The sequence below is a fragment of the Megachile rotundata genome, chromosome 13, assembly GCF_050947335.1.
Source record: "Megachile rotundata isolate GNS110a chromosome 13, iyMegRotu1, whole genome shotgun sequence".
NCBI lineage: Eukaryota > Metazoa > Arthropoda > Insecta > Hymenoptera > Megachilidae > Megachile > Megachile rotundata.
In genome coordinates this window covers 14,378,676-14,393,573 of record NC_134995.1, presented here as the reverse complement: position 1 = coordinate 14,393,573, position 14,898 = coordinate 14,378,676, and the positions used below count along the sequence as shown (strand labels likewise).

Below are 14,898 nucleotides of genomic sequence, written 5' to 3'. Positions count from 1 at the left end.
ACACTCCGAGATCCCAAAGTTCCAAAGCCTCAAAAGCTCAAGTAAAGACAAACATGTGATGTTTGATCGATTCCAGACCGGCGCAGAAGCAAGTTAAACTGATTTTGTATATTAAACATGGCATGTAATTTCGAGCAAAATGGTAAGATAATGTTATAGAATAATTATCAGCTATTCGCAATGGTGAAATGTTTCTCCTCAGGATCGATCGAGGAGCGGTTTATGTGGATTCTTAGATTCGCAACAATCAAACAAATTAAAGACTTTTTGACAGACAAGTAGGTATAAGCTGAATGTATAATTTCATTTCTCAATATTGATATGCAATTATTGTAGTCCTTCAATCGATTTGCATTATCCGACACCAAATTTAAAAACGCCTCTAACATCGACCATCGATCGCGGCGATCCTCAAATCTTGTCAATTTTATTGGATAAAATTTCGACGAATTTAAACAATACCGTTACTCAGCCTTGTGGAAGAACGGCTCTCATGTATGCATCTCTCGTTTCGAGGAAACCGGAAATATTGGAAATTCTTTTAAAAAAAGGAGCAGATCTACAGCAAGTGGATATGTAAGAAACGAAGAAGAATGAGTAGAAAATGTTTTTTGCTCTTGGGAAATATAAACTTTACAATGTTTTACCGTATTTTTTACGAAACGACTTAAATATTTATAGAAGAGGCTGGACTTGCCTTCAGTACGCGATTGTAGGAGAGCGATTAAAAAATGTGCTGTTTCTTCTAGAAAATGGTGCTTTTATAAATCAGCAAGATTACCAAGGACGTACACCGCTCATGGTGTCAGGTAAATGAAATTTAGAAAAAGGAGTTTATGCAATCTCTAAAGACTTACTATTTCAGTATACCTTTCGAATTTGAGTATTCTTTCTCTTTTGTTGGATCATGGTGCTGAAATGAATGCACGAGACAACATGAATTTGACTGCTCTTCAGATAGCGATTATATGGAGGAAAAGAGACGCTGCGATCGTTCTAATCGAAAGAGGAAGCGACACGAGTGTAGTTACGCCTTTGACGAAAGCTTCGATCGGTGAATTGTGTAAAACTAGCATGCCTAATATTCTTCGATGCTTGGAACCAAAGACAACAAAGTTAAGATTTAACAAATAACTGTTTATTATGACATTTTTTAGTTTAGAAGAAGAGGTTGTGTACAGATAATTTTTCCTTTGTCATCTTATCGAACTGCTGTATAATATTTTCAGGCATTTCTTCCTTCCATTGACCAACTTTACCACTCCGTATGAATTTATCATTTCCGACAACCTCTCGGCGCTTCTTAATATCTTCAACTACGTGCTCATAGTTTACAGCCGGATTGGCTTTCATGCTGGCAAAACTTAGATGATCCAGCAACAACTTCATTTGATCATCGGACACGGATTTGTTCAAAAACGCTGCTGATTTCTTGATCACCGCAGATAAATCCTAAATTTGAAACATCCCATCAGACTTCTGCATTACTATTTTCTAATTAAAATTCGTTACTTACAGCTTTCATGTCCTCGTACTTCAAGAATAGTATGTTAGGCTCGTTCCTTTTATGCCAAAACTCGACAAGATTATCCCAATATGGAGCGTAGCCCACTGTGATAAAGCATTTAAATAGAACAAAATTGATTGTTACTTCTATTACAATTATACGTACATGTGTCACCCAAGAAAAGGCGACAGAAGGTGTTGAAATCGCCACGATAATCCTCTACTAGTTTACAGTGATAATAGTAAGAAATGCAAGTGTCTTTGGGATTTCTGCAAACGTAGATGATCTTTGGTTTCTTTTCGCCCGTTCGAATCTGTCGTGGTAATAAACGAAAAGGTAAATGAGTCTTGATAAATCTTGGACTGGTTTGATTCTTCGTGTAGGTCACGCTGTCCGTGATCGTCAAATCATTATTCATTTCCGGATGAGCAGGTACTGCGGCAAAATCAAATAGCGCAGAGAACCTAGCCAAAACGTAATATTCGTTTATACATGATAGACTTGTAGAAAAATATATTGGTTTGTCGACTTACTCGAGAAATGGAAATCTTATCTTCAGGGGAACTTTTGCCTTTTCAAAATCCGCATTGTTTGCGATGCACCATATCATTTCCTGGGTCCACGTAGTTCCTGACAGTATTAAACATTGTTTAAATTAAACATTGTTTATGCACTTCTAGTTTCTTCGAAATATATAAAATGGTATACCGGTTTTAGGGAAACTGCAAACCCAAACGTCGTCATCTTTCACTTCGAAATCCTCGATCGCTTGTGCAAACTTTTGGTATCTTTTGGGTAAGCAGAACCCTTGCACAGTGATGTATCCCTTACGCACTGGAGAGGTAAATGTTTCGTGCAAAAGCCGGTTTAACTCACTTTTCGAATCAACTGTTGAAGCCATTTTTCTAAAATAAATTAACTGTTGCAATAAACTGTTAACGTATTTAATATTGTAAAAGACAACTAACAAATTACGTCTGAAAGAATATAACTTGATAAAACTGGGGTATTTATAATATGTTATTGCGTTTCGCCAGTCTTGTGTTGAATATGATATTTTCCACTCGTACGTCGTTGATATCGGAAACTAATTGATCTCGATACGGGGCATCAAATTGTGATTAGTGGTGGGGAGTCCATTGCAAGTCCTTATCAAACTGTCAGGAATTACCTTGTACTTTTCAACACAAACACGCCCTGGATTAATTTTCCATCAATAACATAAAAATAATGCTGTAAAACAAGTTTTATTTGTAATGATCGTTGATCAAAGATGCAAGAACCGATTTTGTACAGACGAATGAACACCGCATTCGAGCCAAGCTTTAAACAGCCAACTTGAGAAATAATTTATAATTTAGCGTTGATGTATGTCGAACGAGACTCGTTCCCAGTTTCCAGAGAAAACCGACTGCTTTGAATTCTGTTGATGCTCTTATATAGAGCGTGTAACAAATGGAGCTAAAATTGTTAAGTTTTTGTTCAGCGTTGGTTTTACTGGAACAAGGTTGCAGTCTATTCATTTTCTCCTCTAGTCGGTTAATTGAATTTCCGAGACAATTGATGACTTTTTCAAGGAAATATATTTGTTCAGGAAAATTGGGTAATTATGACGTAATGCGAGAATCAAGAAACTTGGTTTTTAATAAATATTTTGTACTGTATTATTTTCGTTCAACAACCAAGGACGGTAAATGAGCGATAAAAAATATAATGTTCAAGAGTGAAATCAGTCTCGGTACACACGTGTAATGTAAAAAGTTTCTAACGTTTTTACAGTGTGAATGTCTTGAGCAAAGTATCTCGAATAGACAAACTCTGAGCAGACTTATTGTTATTGCATGAAGATAAAAGTACAAAAAAGGCGGCTCTTATGTGTTATATTTTTATTAACCAAATGAGTATAATCGTCATACAAAAAGGTAAAATATTAGAAAAATTTAGGGGACTATATATATCATCTAAGTCTTATGAGTAACAAAGGGTTGTGTACTGTGATTCAGGTACTAATAACTACTTTCATCGTCTTAAAGCATTTCAGTTTTCTACGAACGTTTCCACAGCACTCGAAGGTTTTCCTTTTAATAACATTTTACCAGTAAAATGCGAAACCTCGAACGTCGTGAAACCTCTAATCGTTTTTCCACGAAAATCAGTTATTACTATTGTAACACTATACCAGATCTAATGCAACGTGCGCCGTGGTCCAAACGTATCTTTAATATATGAAAATATCTTGGCAAGACAAGGTTTCATCAAGTTCGGTATAAATACCATAAATTATTAGGCACGAATTTATAGATCAACACGTTATAATACTTCAATTCTTACATATAACAAATTGTTATTCATAGATCATTTAAGTTTTGATTCGCGTCATACACGAGCATCAACAAACGCAGCTATAGTGTTTCAAACGCATTTTAAATTAAAACATAAACACGAATACGATATGTATATATATATTATGCGATAATGTAAAGAAAAGTAAGACTCAAGAAAGTGATTCTAAACAAAATCTTTCAATTTAATAGCCCTTCCAAATCGAAAGGTGAAATATTTTGTACGCTCCTCTACTGTCCTTCTTAACATTATATGTTCGATATAACGCTAACGCTTTGTGAAAGATCTACTTGGCCCCTCAATACTTTTTGCTGCAACTTCTTACAAAAGATTTTAGCCATGAGCTTGTTACGTCGCGCCTCTTCTTGCTTCTCCTGTTGCCGTTTCTTTTGTCGCACTTCATTTAAACGAAGATATCTTTTCCGTAGTCTTTCCCTTATTTCTTCGTCGCTCATCTTTCTCTGAGAACAAACTATATTACAAATTTAAAAAGTAATGTAAATGGAAAATAACACGCTACAACTTCGCTGACGAATAAAATGATAAGTCATTCTGATCTTATGTTTATGTAGCTCATCATCATTAATTATAGGCAATATCATGTGGTTCAAATTTCAAGTAGGATATAATGTTTATCCGCGGCAGTTTCCTACATCTTATCATTTCGATCGTCAGCGAAATCCATGATTCTTATCTGTAGTGATCAATTTTTACCTGTCGGTTTGGTACAAGCTTTTAATGGTTTCGTAACGTTTGACGTAGTAGCCATAGCCAATAATTGTATACGTTTCTCCTTGCGCAGTTGTCGTAGATGAGATATCTCCGACATATATTGTCTCCGTGTTTCTGCATTGCTCACAAAATCAGCTTTATTCTTGGACAAGTAATCCTGAAATGATTAAACGAACCCAAAATTACTCGTATCATTACCATTAACCGTATCAAGTTCAATGTGTATACCTGCAAAGTATTCTTTTGAGTCGCATTTTTACTCGAGCTACTCTTTTTAATCATATTACAGACACAGCCATCGATTTTAGTCCCGTTTATGGTACGACTCGGTAATGGCACTTTTTGTAACACCGCCAGATTATCGTTTTTCCGGTCGTTATCTTTAGAGAATGATAATTCGTACGCTACCGCTTTTGGATACGTTTGATTACAATTACATTTTTGGACGCTCTGATAAGCCGCGCCACAATGACGACACTGTTTATAGTTCCTATCAGAATCACTGTTTTGATTACTTTCTTCGGCCACGTAGCTTAATCTACCATTAGTGCAGATTCTATTACGCAACGTGTCTTCGCTATTCTTTCCTCTACCGTTACAAAGGCAATCCTTCTCGCAGTTGCATTTCAAGCTACTCTTTTGTACTTTATATTGAGAAGACTCTGTTGGTCCATTAGTCGAGCAATAAGGTCGCGTGTGGATCAAACGATTCTCCGCTTCTGACCAGTGTCCACAATGGCAAGTTCCATTCGAACTCTGAGTCTTTCCATTCAAATGGCAACCATTTAAATGGTAGTGCGCTTTACAACTGTTTTCGCAAGAACAGTCGTTCGAACATTCGCATAATTTTGTACAATTATTTTGATTAGAACTCGAAACATAGTCGTTGCTATCCTGATAATACTTTGTACCGTTTCTCCATCCCTTTTTGGACAGAGTATTCTCGCACTCGCAAGCAGCGGTGCAATTACACTCTTTCGTGTTTATGTCCTCCCTTTCACGAACGCAGGATGCCTTTTTCTGACAATCCGAGCACTTAGAGAGAACGCTGCTAGCTTCCATCGTTACTTGTGTAGAACATGATCGACATTCCTTGGACAACTGCCGCTTAATCTCGCGTTTGCAATCACAGGACTTCGACCTCGACGCATTTATTTGATTTTTCGCATCCTTTTGCTTGGAAGAATTGGTCTGAACCTCTTTGTCGGCGCAATGCTGCTGCACGATCATGTCTAAAGAACCGATGCTGTTCGCCTGATCCGAGGACGTTTGAGAGGCAACGCAAGGACCTTCTTCCTGCAAGTTCATCACGCTGGGATACACTTTTTGAACTTTGTTCGACTGATCCTTCTGTTCCTGCAAACAATGCACACAAGTGGTGAGTATATTTTGAATGGCTTGATGCTTCAAGCACTGAGTGGACTGCATAGCATCGTGCGCAGGACACTTTATGTAATGAACGATTTCCGACTGTATCAAAGTAGGGGCAGTGGAAGAAGATTCTTGTGGAACCGTTTGCACCCCGGTACTGATCAGTTTCATCGTAGAGTTGTGTATGCTGGATGCGGATACGATCTCGCCGCCAGTCTTAGAGTGCGCAACCGTGACGTTGGTCGCTGTTTGCGCGCAACTATTGCGTTTCTTGACACGCTGAATGATGCTGTTAGACCTGCTGGTAGGCTGACATGCTGCCAGATTACAATGAGACGACCAAGGGTCTTCCACGGAATTAGCTCGAGCATCTGATCCGTTCCTCTGAGAATAATCGTTTACTTTGGACAGTCCGTGCATGTGAGGCAGAGACCCTACAGGTTTCGTCCGAAAGTTCCCACATCTGGATTTCTTTGGAGATGTTCGTGGTCTGTCTAGTCTCCGCGGCTCCTCCAACAGTTTCTTCAAATTGCATAAGTGGCTGATCTCGTTTGTAATCCAAAGTAGTTGATTTCTTTTCTCCATTTCGGCGTAACTAACTAATTTCGAATCCCCGGAGTCAGAATTGCTGCACTTCTTCAGCTCGAATTGTCTTTCAGAAAAGGTGGTGAGCAACCTCCAGTCCACTTGCTCCTCCGTGTTGTTACTCAAGCGAACACTTGCTTTCCTATTATTAACTACCGCATCCAAGAGCATTCTATTGTGATCGGGTGGTGTAGTGTTGGTCGTTGACGAGTCTCCTTGCGATAATTTGCACCTCTCCTTCACGCAGAATATGTCCTGTACCTTGTTACCCTTGCGAGCTCTCTGGGGAAAAAAGCAATCGGAGCTTTCGCTTTTGTCGGGGTCAGTGGTAGTGTTGTTGCTTCGACGACAGTCATCCAGCCTGAGACCCATTCTCGCTTTTCGTCCATCGGTCTCCGTCCTATCCGTATTTTTGTCCATTTTGTCGCTACTGCTATCCAAAGTAACGTCTTTCGTGATGCTCCTCCCGTTTCTCGCAGATTTGTCCCTCGCCATTCCTTTCTGTGGATTCCAATCGACTGAAGAATCACTGGTGTTGTGTTTCTTTGTTAAAGCTTGAAATATTTCTGCTCCGTAAACTTTCTGCCTAGCATCGTCCGGGTTCCACGGAACGTTGTCCTCTAAATTGTGTTCAATCTTATCGTCCGTATATTTGGCTGTTATTAGTCTTTTTACCACGTGATGTATCAGTCTTTTCTTTACTTCCTTGTCGCACTTGTTCGCGTCGACCAGACTCTTCAAGATGCTGACGCTGCGTTCCAGGTCTTTCACCAAGCTGTCCGAGTCTCCCCACAGTTTTTCGTTAATACTGGAACTGGTGTTAGGAAGAGTGGAGTGTGATCTTGTGGTCTCTGACGACGATACATGGCTAGCGGTTCCGTTCGACACATTCTCGTAAATGTGACCTGGAAAATACTCAAAACTGTTCGCCCTGCCCGTTACATTTTCCGTGTCGTCAAGTTGAGGAGTTTGCGTCGCGGATCCGTTCCTTGATACTTCAGAACGCGCGGATCGTGGTTTGACTTCGTCGCGACGTCGTTGCTCGCTCATTTCAATCGTTGCTTCCTCCTTCCTCGAATTTGAAACCTTGTACGTATTACTCGGTGCATTCTTTACGAAACTTTTTTGTAAACTAGTTCCTCTCTTTGGCAACAGTGGCTTTTCTTCCTCAAGAACCGAAACTTGAACACCGACGGATTCTTGAGTGTACGTGTTCAGACTCGTTTGTATAACTTTATCACAAGTGGAAGGTTTATTTACAATAGTAGAGATCGAAGAGGAAGAGTTAAAAATTAACGGCAACGTAGCTCTATTCTTATCTCTAGCGTACAAGTTTAACTCGCTTTGACTTCTTTTTAGGATTGATTTTGTAGCTGGTACATTTAACGTGTTCATTGATGTACTTTTTTTCAAAGGCAACGCGAGTGGATTTATATTCTCTTTACACGTGGTTTGCTTGTTTGTTACTTTTCTCACCTCGGTTGCATACTTCGTGCAAGGTACTTTAAATGCAAACGTCGATTTAGGCGTGTCATGAATGTGCTCCCTTTTCGAGGATTGCACATCATGCTGTTTGAGATCCTTGGAAAGAGATCTTTCATTGGATTTTATACAATTTCCTGCTATTATACCTGGCAAATGATTTTTCACGATTGGAGTGATTTCGATTTCGCTTTCTGATCCTGAAGCATTGCCCAGTAAGGGAGTAGAATTAGCATCAGGAGTCATGGAAACTTTGGTACTTTTCTGACTTCCGGCTACTTTTCCAGAAATTCCTGACTCTGTAGTACCTTCAGGATCCAATCTCAAGGCAGCAGAACAACCTCTAGCTAAAGCCATACGTTCAATTGTACTTAATTTTTTGTCACTTTGTTTACTAGCAGGTAATATATTGAAGTATCCAACATCTGCACCGCTGTCCCATTCAAGCGGCTTGTGAGAAGCAATGCTAGAAGTTGGAGAAGATATCTTTCTTTCTGTAACTTCTGTTAATATCTCTGGACTTCCGTGTTTCTCTTCTAAAATTGTTTCTGGTGTAATGTGTTTTAAATCAGGCGATGGAGACTCTGGGTTGGACAATGGCTGAACATACCTGGATGATGATTCTGTATTCGAAGACTGACCAATAAGAGGTGGTCTTACCCATCTTCTCCTTTCTCTGGGCACGCAAGATCTTAAATTATATTCTTCTCCGATACAATCTTGTCTGTGATCTAACTTGGGATTCACTTTGTATATACTATAATAATATTTAATAGCTTCCGGTGATGCACTGGTTGTAGGCAATGAAAAGTACTGATCTAAATTTGCATTTTGAGAATATTTGTGGTAATACTCCATTACTTGCGAAGAAAGACTTTTGTTTGTTGACCCCACTTTTAACTTTGGCTGTGGTGCCACGACTTGTAGAGAGTGCCATGGTGTGGAATTTGCGTTACAAGCAGAATGTTCAGGTTTTTGTGATATTCCTAAACGCGACAGATCATCTGATACTTCAAAATCTCTCAGACGGCCTTCACAACTCGACGCAGAGTCATACTCCATAATCGCGAACTATACGCGTTTTGTCATCTTCCGTGCATTGTCATATTTCCACGATAAACTTGTTCCTTGAAGAAAATTATTCATAAACATTACAGAATCTAACCAAGCTTTCCTATTTCAAAATACAAAACTTCTTCAAGGAGTCTGATACGAGAAAAAGGTTAGGACGCTGTTACAATCGAATGCTGTATCGACCTATATAGTTCCATTAACGAAATAAATTTTCAGTATACAATTTAATGATTACACCATCTCACAATAGATCAATTGAATATTTGCCACACCGTGTATGTTTCATATAGCATTTAATTGTTTATACACTTTTTAAATAAAAGCTCCAATTGTTTACATTTCTTCAAAAGCTCAACCGTAAATTAGCTGTGAACGCTATACGCTACACGCACGCCAAAGGGTACGTTTTGCTTGAATCGCCGATGCATCATTCGGCCGCGTTGCACCAATTGTAGTTCATGTTCGAATACAACCACATGTATAAAATAGAAACTTCAAACACTACTAGAATTTCAAATTTACAGCGAGTACATGCGTTGTATAACCTCAGTATGTAATAAAGTACAATTTTGGATTTAATAAGTTTGTAAATAAAATGTACACGTGCAAAGTTTGTAAAAGCACCGATTTTTATAAAGAAGCTGGTTATTTTTTCTGTCAAACATGTCAAACTCAAAACGAGGTACTGTTTTTTGAATTACATTTCAAAAAAGATTATTTATTAATTATGTTACTTTTACAGAATATTCGTGAAGAGGTCTTTGAATTGCGTGTAGATAATACAACAAGGTTACGAAGAACGAGAATTAGACAATTAAAATCTGATGCATCAGGTTTAATTTTATATTCAGATATCATATTGACAACGATTCCAGTTTTTAAATATAAAATTGTGGCTTTGATCATTAGGAGAAGAATTGGGATGGACCTCATGGGAAGTGTATAATTTTGTACTCATTGGATTAACAAATGAACTTATAGAACTTGGAGTTACACCTGATATAAAAATGACAATATTACAATTATGGGCAACATATTTAGGAAAACTAGAGGTTGCATTTATTTCGACAAAACATAAAAGTATTCCAAAATTGGCCAGAAGATATAACAGAAGGTATATTTAAAATAAAACATCATTTTACTTAAATGTAAATGTAATCAAATTTTGATCATTTCAGGGATGCTGCAATTATTTATGGTAAAGTCAAAACACAAAAAAGGTCTAAAAGGCGTAGAAGAAGTGGAAGTAGTACAAATACTTCTATATCAGGTTTTCAGAGCGAAGGTAGTTCTGCTAAAGAATTAAGTAGAAATAAGGTAATTATTTCTATAATGTTTATTTCATAGTGCAATTTGTGATTTGTACAATGTATAAAATAATTTTTCCCAGAAACTTTTGGTAGCTGCAGATTATGATAGATATCTTCAGTCTCAAGCTAGTTCTGAAATGGATGATACAAATACAGTTAGTCAAAGTATGTACAGTGATCAAACTGGTTCTATTAAGTCATCAGATAATGGTGCGAGGTATGTATTTGATCTTTTTATGCATGCAAATTTCTATATTCTAATATATTTTATATCACATTATAGAGTGAGGTTCAGTTCTCATGCTCAAAAGGAAGCTAAAAAGATTAAAAGATTATCTAAAAATATACCTAAGTATAAAAGATCTAAATATAAAGCATCACACATAAGTACTCAATATAAAGTGGGACCACATATAATTACTCCAATGAAATTATGGGCAATTATATATCTGGCTCTAAGAGTTCATCATCAGCCCATACAACTGGGAGATATGCTAAGGTACGCATTACATGTTTCTTTGTGTACGTATTATTATTGACTACATACTGGAATTTTAAATACAAAAATATCCAATAGATATGGGAGAGAAGGTCATTTATCTTACTATAAATTAGATCATTTATTACCACCAGAAGTAAATTCAACTAAAATTGAAAAACATTTTTTGTCACAAACCGTCGAAATTACGCATAAAGGTATGAGACGAACTATTGCAACTATGGCAAAATTTCTTGATGTGTGGAATTTAACTTGCCCAGATTTTTTACCTTTAGTTAATCGATATTGTCAGGAATTAGCATTACCAAGTATGTGAATAATTTTTGTGTAATAAATTTATAGATACTTTTGTTAATGCAATTTTACAGGTGTAACTTTTTTTAGGAGGCATTCAGCTATACACAGAAAGATTAATAGCTTTAGCACCACCTAAAATGATATTTAATTCCAAAAAGTCATATATTCCGAACTATGAAGGCCGTGCAATAGCATTTATTATTGTAGTATTAAAAACCTTGTTTGCCTTAGATGGTATAACTGAATATCAAATTAGCAGAATTGCAGAAAAGATCAATAGGTATGTTAAAAAAATGAATATCTATATGTTGTTTTATGTTTTGAACCTCAAAATTATATGTTTAGAGTTAATAATTTCTATTCAGTAGTGGGTGATATTCTTTGATAGTTATTTCATTTAGAACAAAAATGCAGTATGAAAATATTACAGCATATTCCAATTTATCAAATAACACGCGAAAGAGAATTGGAGAAAGAGAATGCAAATGTTATGAATCTAATAGTCCATGTATAATTGTACACGGGGGTGCAGGAGATTTTAGCGATTCTATAGTTATAGAAAAAATGACAGCTTGCAAAAAAGCTGCCATTAATGGATATAAAATGTTATTAAACGGTGAGAACTCGGTGGATGCAGTAGAAACAGCGTTGTGGTGGTTAGAATGCGACGAATTCTTTAATTGTAGTTATGGATCTGTGTTAAATGAATTAGGTATTTCTATAATAGCATTTTAATAGGCTTCAACTAAATTATACTATTGCATACCTATTACTATCTTCAACATAGGGAAGGTACAAATGGATGCAAGTATAATGGATGGTTTAACGTTTAAATGCGGATCTGTAGCAGCAGTTTCAGATATAGAACATCCCATAATGCTCGCAAAATATGTTATGAACTATTTTCCGAATTCTATTTTTGTCGGCGATGGTGCCAAACATTTAGCAAAGCACGCGGACATGAATTGGATATCAGAAGGAAATATGGTAGCACCAAGTGCACGCTTAGCTTTCGAATCAACAGAAACAGGAAAATTCGAATTAGATATCACCGATCAGTTCTTACTAAATGCTGATACATACACGAGTAAATTAGTCTATGATAATAGAAATATATTTAAAAATTGGAATTCTCTGCATTTACCCAGTTATATGTTATAGATAATTTCGGTACTGTCGGTTGTGTTGCATATGATGGATATAGTATTGCTGCTGGGACTACAACAGGTGGTTTAAATAGAAAGTTAGTTGGAAGAGTAGGAGATTCCCCTATATTGGGTTGTGGTACATACGCTACTAAAAATGTTGGTTGTTCTTTAACCGGTCATGGGGAGTCTATAATAAAATTAGGATTAGCGCGTGAGATCGTAGAGGACATCGAAGACAGAGGTTCACCGGAGGAGGTCCTCCAAAAACATTTTACTTGTATGTTAAAAAAATTTGATAAAGTCGGTGGTGGAATAACGCTTCAGTCAAACGGGAGTTGGGCAACATATTTTACTTCTGAAAAAATGCCATATGCTGTAATTTTAAATGATTCGATTACATACGGAGCAAGATTACACGAAGAAAAAAACGAAACGTATAAAAGTTCTAACGAGAAAGATTGTGAATGCAAATGTCCATATATAATTGTATTTATGATGCTACATCTTCGTCCATTACACTAATTATATTACCTTTTTTCAAATATCTTTTTAAATAAATCATTTTTATTTCAGCGCTGCTTCTAATCAAAATTCGTTCAATGACAAACTATTCAGCTTTAATGAGTGGCAGAGATACATTGAATGTAGGAAAACGATTTTAGCGCACGCACATTTTCCAACCAAAATGAAATATAGCCTGGAGTCAGTTGGAATTAACGATTCGTATGTAAAATTTTTAGAGCATATATCCTCTAAAACGGATAAAAAAGAACCAGATGCAAAAAATTCCAAACATTTTTTACCCGATGATCTTATTAGTGCCATGACAAAACATATAACTAACTTAAGTATTAATGATTTGTCGCCCAAAACAATAGAAATATTTCCACCATCTTTAACACCACTTCATTCGTACTTTCAACAGTTGCTGGATCATCCGTATTACGATATTCCTAATATAGCACGAAGTGACTTTTTCCTTGCAAAAGTTGGATACACGACAAAGCCTAATTTGTACGTTGTCATCAATCATTTAATTATAGATAGGTTCTTGATATATGAATTAAAATATATTTATTTTATTTCTAGGCTCATAGAACTGGCAGACCAGTACAACGTTAGATTAGAAGTTGTTGATTCCAATTTACATTTCCTGGAGAAATATGTTCCTCCGTTTGAACAACCCAAAATGCCAAGTATAAAAGAATTGCAACAACTCGTTGACATACAGGATGATTCAAAGTCTAAACGCGTGAACGAATACGAAAATCTAAATGCCAATGAAAGTCTAAACGACTACTTACATGCTAAATTGCCATGTAAAATGAAATTTGATGTCGCTAAACATCAGTATTATGACAAGAGCAAAAGTACGATGAAACATTTTAACGATATTGATGTGAAAAATGATTTTATATTTATGGAAACATTACCAAATGGCAAATTAGCAATTCCTACTAGTAACGATTCCGAAGATAAAAACGAAGAAGAAAACACGCCAAGACAAGAAAATATGTTACTAAAAACCGCATTCTGTGATAAATATAATTTACAATTGTCGCTTGCGGAAAAAGATTCTGTAAATAATTTAGATACGACGACAATGGCACATTTTAGGAAACAAAAGTCCAAAATGGCCCGAAATACTAAGGGGCAGTTTATTAAAGACAGTATTGAAAAAGTTAACAAAAGTGGCGAGCATGTAGGTTTAGGTAATAGTGCCCAATTAAACACGACTGATGAGAGACATTCAAATTTTGATGACATCGATGCCATTACAAAAGTTGAAACTGTTTTTTCGAATGTACCTGATTCGTACGATGCAAATGATATCTCAACGTCTTATGGAAATACTGATGTCTCAACATTAGTTACAAGCAAGGAAAACAATACTAATGTGGAACGATTTTTCAGACCTTTTAAAGAATACTGGATGTATCATTGTATTTTCAGTCGCGTCAAACCAAAGAACTTTGCAGTATTTGAAAGAGCACTGCCAAGAACATTTCGTTGGTTATTAAATGAATGTGCCCTTACTGTAGAAATGTCGACGGAAGATCTTTACGAAGAAGTGTGTCTGATAGAAGCATATCATACGCACGTATTAAAATCTTGTAACTCTGAAAATGTTCAATATAGCGAACCAATTTCTAAAAATCAATTGAATTTAATTTTAAGTAAATGGTAAAAACAGTTGTTTGATAATTCTCGATTATGTATTGTAACGTAATAAACATTTTTTATATCGAATAATTCTTTATTATTTTCTAGTAATATCAACATATTACATTATTCGTTGAATTGTCGCGCATCGTATCATACCGCATTATATCACACAAAGTGACACTAATCTAAAAAGTTCCATATGTTAAGTATAAGTTATACAGCGAAATGTCAGTGTCATTCGGTTTCAACGAATTTCGAAGAATATTTGAGTATTCGTTTATCGACTGCGTGAACGAGTATAGCTAGGGGTGTTAATAACAAGAATCGACATCGCGAGGCGCTCCGGTCGAGCAACTGTTGCACTCGTCGAGACCCTTGCTGGTT

The 14,898-nt window shown here is 36.4% G+C and overlaps 5 protein-coding genes across 10 annotated transcripts; 3 read left to right on the top strand and 2 right to left on the bottom strand.

Moving 5' to 3' along the window:
- Positions 1 to 4: 4 nt before the first annotated feature.
- Positions 5 to 7,387, top strand: LOC105662875 (uncharacterized). Its single transcript, XM_012288533.2, has 5 exons — positions 5 to 142; positions 203 to 278; positions 337 to 576; positions 682 to 809; positions 866 to 7,387. Exons 1-5 carry the CDS (start codon positions 118 to 120, stop codon positions 1,132 to 1,134), a joined length of 738 nt encoding a protein of 245 aa, XP_012143923.2. The 5' UTR covers positions 5 to 117; the 3' UTR covers positions 1,135 to 7,387.
- Positions 1,117 to 3,231, bottom strand: LOC105662876 (luciferin sulfotransferase). 4 transcript variants are annotated; one of them, XM_012288537.2, is made up of 6 exons: positions 2,679 to 3,231; positions 2,216 to 2,412; positions 2,041 to 2,137; positions 1,673 to 1,971; positions 1,517 to 1,611; positions 1,117 to 1,452 (listed from the first exon to the last, which is right to left on the bottom strand). In XM_012288537.2, exons 2-6 carry the CDS (start codon positions 2,406 to 2,408, stop codon positions 1,159 to 1,161), a joined length of 978 nt encoding a protein of 325 aa, XP_012143927.2. In that variant the 5' UTR covers positions 2,409 to 2,412; positions 2,679 to 3,231; the 3' UTR covers positions 1,117 to 1,158. The 4 variants fall into 4 exon arrangements, with proteins under 4 accessions (XP_012143927.2, XP_012143925.2, XP_012143926.2 ...); XM_012288535.2 differs by lacking the exon at positions 2,679 to 3,231 and adding an exon at positions 2,476 to 2,654; XM_012288536.2 differs by lacking the exon at positions 2,679 to 3,231 and adding an exon at positions 2,483 to 2,654.
- Positions 3,379 to 9,082, bottom strand: LOC105662871 (uncharacterized). The gene is made up of 3 exons (XM_012288519.2): positions 4,811 to 9,082; positions 4,565 to 4,739; positions 3,379 to 4,322 (listed from the first exon to the last, which is right to left on the bottom strand). Exons 1-3 carry the CDS (start codon positions 9,080 to 9,082, stop codon positions 4,099 to 4,101), a joined length of 4,671 nt encoding a protein of 1,556 aa, XP_012143909.2. The 3' UTR covers positions 3,379 to 4,098.
- A 273-nt stretch (positions 9,083 to 9,355) lies between these two features.
- Positions 9,356 to 14,601, top strand: TAF1B (TATA box-binding protein-associated factor RNA polymerase I subunit B). Of its 3 annotated transcripts, none has more exons than XM_076539353.1 (10): positions 9,356 to 9,494; positions 9,837 to 9,927; positions 10,004 to 10,208; positions 10,273 to 10,411; positions 10,485 to 10,621; positions 10,688 to 10,903; positions 10,982 to 11,211; positions 11,288 to 11,480; positions 12,922 to 13,362; positions 13,438 to 14,601. In XM_076539353.1, exons 3-10 carry the CDS (start codon positions 10,102 to 10,104, stop codon positions 14,534 to 14,536), a joined length of 2,562 nt encoding a protein of 853 aa, XP_076395468.1. In that variant the 5' UTR covers positions 9,356 to 9,494; positions 9,837 to 9,927; positions 10,004 to 10,101; the 3' UTR covers positions 14,537 to 14,601. The 3 variants fall into 3 exon arrangements, with proteins under 3 accessions (XP_076395468.1, XP_012143914.2, XP_012143912.2); XM_012288522.2 differs by lacking the exon at positions 9,356 to 9,494 and adding an exon at positions 9,528 to 9,776; XM_012288524.2 differs by lacking the exons at positions 9,356 to 9,494; positions 10,982 to 11,211; positions 11,288 to 11,480 and adding an exon at positions 9,526 to 9,776.
- On the top strand, positions 11,489 to 12,496 carry LOC105662873 (putative isoaspartyl peptidase/L-asparaginase CG7860). Its single transcript, XM_012288521.2, has 2 exons — positions 11,489 to 11,912; positions 11,988 to 12,496. Exons 1-2 carry the CDS (start codon positions 11,609 to 11,611, stop codon positions 12,359 to 12,361), a joined length of 678 nt encoding a protein of 225 aa, XP_012143911.2. The 5' UTR covers positions 11,489 to 11,608; the 3' UTR covers positions 12,362 to 12,496.
- Positions 14,602 to 14,898: the final 297 nt, after the last annotated feature.